Source organism: Amphiura filiformis, unplaced genomic scaffold, assembly GCF_039555335.1.
Source record: "Amphiura filiformis unplaced genomic scaffold, Afil_fr2py scaffold_104, whole genome shotgun sequence".
In the NCBI taxonomy this organism is placed as follows: domain Eukaryota; kingdom Metazoa; phylum Echinodermata; class Ophiuroidea; order Amphilepidida; family Amphiuridae; genus Amphiura; species Amphiura filiformis.
The window spans coordinates 86,952-90,042 of record NW_027305568.1 but is presented as its reverse complement, the minus strand read 5'-3'; the positions used below and the strand labels follow the sequence as shown (position 1 = coordinate 90,042).

At 43.1% G+C, this 3,091-nt stretch overlaps 1 protein-coding gene across 1 annotated transcript; it reads left to right on the top strand.

Moving 5' to 3' along the window:
* The first annotated feature begins 448 nt into the window (after nt 1–448).
* On the top strand, nt 449–796 carry LOC140144958 (protein NYNRIN-like). Its single transcript, XM_072166754.1, has one exon. It carries the CDS (start codon nt 449–451, stop codon nt 794–796), a length of 348 nt encoding a protein of 115 aa, XP_072022855.1.
* The last annotated feature ends 2,295 nt before the right edge of the window (nt 797–3,091 follow it).

Sequence of the window (3,091 nt, the reverse complement as noted above, 5' to 3'; positions counted from 1 at the left end):
TCAAAGCACTGATTCAGTACCATCAATTGGGTCAGTCTATTGCGCAGGCACTATCCCAAGCAAACATGTCTGAAACCAATGTAGACCCCCTGTCATGCCTGGGGCCATGTCCCCTATCACCATGAGTAAATGGGTGGAGCTTCAAGCTGATGATGACATTGTAGGCAGAGTGGTAAACCTCAAGCAACAAGGGACACACCCAAAGGGCACTCAACTGAAGCAAGAACAGCCAGAAGTCCGGATCTTACTCAGGGAATGGAATCGCCTTTGCTTCAGAGAGGGAGCCCTTCACCGTAAACGGATGAGCCCAGATGGTACCACTGTCTATCAATTAGTTCTGCCTAAAAGCATGCGGGAGACAGCACTGCGTTGACTGCATGATGATGTTGGACATCTTGGGAAAGACCGGACCTTAGAGTTAGTAAGATCACGCTTCTTTTGGCCAAAGATGGCAGAACGTGTTGCAACCAAAGTCAGAACTTGTGATCGGTGCCAGCGGCAAAAGAAACAACCTGGTACCAAAAGAACAGCATCACTGGTCAATATACAGACAACTGAGCCTATGGAGTTAGTCTGTATCGACTACTTGACATTGGAAGAGTCTGTGGGTGGCTACAGCAATATCCTTGTGATCACAGACCATTTCACAAAGTATTATCAAGCCATCCCCACTCGCAATCAAACTGCCAAGACCACGGCTAGAGTTCTAGTGGAAAATTACTTCTACCACTACGGACTCCCAGCTAGACTTCATTCTGATCAGGGTCGTAATCCAGAAGCTCTGCGAGGTCTGTGATGTCACAAAGTCCAGAACAACCCCATATCATCCGCAGGGGAATGGACAATGTGAACGCTTTAACAGAACCCTCTTACAGATGCTAGGTACTCTCCCTGGTGAGAAGAAGTCTAACTGGAAGTCCTATGTTGCTCCGCTGGTTCACGCGTATAACTCAACAGTCCACGACTCCACTGGCTTCTCGCCGTTCTACCTTATGTTTGGGAGACACCCGAGGCTCCCTGTAGATGTATACCTTGGCATTCAACCGAGGGATGAAACTCAAAGGTCTCATCACGAGTTTGCCAGTGCAGTTAGGGAGCAACTGGACTTTGCTTTCCAGAAAGCAAGTAAAGCAGCAAGTAAGTCAGCCAAGTCAAATAAGGAATTATATGACTCTAAGGTTCGTGACTCCATGCTGCAGCCCAAGGACAGAGTGTTAGTTCGGTATGTAGGACTGAGGTGCAAGAACAAATTGGCGGATGCATGGGAGCAAAACGTGTATCAGGTCATCCGTAAGGTCAATCCAGATATCCCTGTATATGTAGTCCGACCAGAAGGTGCTAGTAAGGAGCGCACCTTACACCGTAATATGTTATTGCCTTATCAGTCTCTGCCACCCCCTAGCACTGACATGTTGCTTCCAGTTCCACAGGATACAGAAGTACCTCAGACAGCAATGGAAACATCTCCAAGATCAACAGACACAGACACCTCCCATAATCAACCTCTACGACCAGATGCTCCAGTGTTTATTCCACCGGAGCGTCCCCAACTGCCAAGCAATAATCACCCGACAACGGATACAAACAGGTCACCTGAAGAAATTTCAGGACCAGATTCGTCAAATTTGACAGATGTATCAGCGGTAGAAGCAGAGCAAGATGAAGAAGAAATATCACTGAGCAACGAGGAATCTCAACAACCTGAACCTCTACCACCCAGTCGGCCTAAGCGAAATGTGCAGCCTCCTGATAGACTCACATATTCTGCTCAGGTTACACAACCTTGGATGCTGAAGGCCGAATTCCTCGTGCAGAATAGGGACCTCTTTCAAGCGGACAAGGATCTTCTTGCACAGCTTGCTACCACTCTCTGTCATGTCGTAACACACTAATTCGTCATTTACCCTACTAACATTCCCTGTATGTCGAATTTAGGCAAATATCGAGACGACATTTCATAAAGGCGGGGAAGGTGTAACAATCAGGAAAATTGACCCCCCTAAATTTTTTATTCAATCTAATGTGGCAAGCATGCCAGACCTACAAAAGTTTATATGTTTCTTAAATCTATCTGATGAGTCATAACTTCATCTAAAAGCTTTGGTTTTAGAAACTTTCTGGCAACTTCACAAGTTTGTGAGATGACTCATTGTCAGTTTCATCTCAAAGTTCTTGGAGAGAAGATCATCTATACTTTGTCTCTACTGAAATTCATCACGAATTTGTATTAATATTATATGTAGAAGAGTTTTCCAGCCTTCAGCTGTAACCACTCGAAAGTATTTATGTTCTTCTGGTTTTTGCCACAGGTATGATTGTATTTTTGTTATCTTTGTAGATAATTAATTATGTTTAAGTAGATTTAAGTTTGATTTACCGAAGCAATGTTTATTAATATTATTGAGTTGGTATAATTGTTTGTTACAACAATCTATGAGTCGAACAGATCTAATTTACTTTGGAATACATAATTGTGATTTGACACCTTTGGGGATGAAGAATTAATTAGTTCTTTGCTATTTTAAAGTTTGTAAACTTTGATTATATTGCTTCTGCATGTCGATGTAGTAACATGTGCCTAAATAGCCTCATCTCCATGACACAGTTCATTAACCTGTATTCACTAGGTATACACTGTCATGACCTTAGTATTAGCTAGGAATGAGTTATGATACCCATGACACGCATTGTTGATGAACAGGAGCTATAAACCTGCACAGATTACTGAACTGTGTCCTGGGAGACTGGCTCTTGGAATGTCGAACTGGTTTCACTTCATTAGTCCGAGGACCCAATGATTTATGTCCAAGCTATCTGTGTAGAAACACAGGCAATTCAATGTGTATTGTAGGTATGCGGTCATAGCAAGGCATAAAGCAGATCATTCTTCAGAATAAGCCTGACCATTAGTCATTTTTCTCAGAAGTCTCAAAAGACACTTGTTTCTTCCATTTAATGTACTCTCATCACTATTGTCATAGTTCAGTAGTTGTACATTCACCTCACATGCTTGAGTTAACCTGGGCATGATGTTACACTACCAAAGACAGCCAGGGTCACTAAATAGTTCAGATACACTCTAATGCTTTCG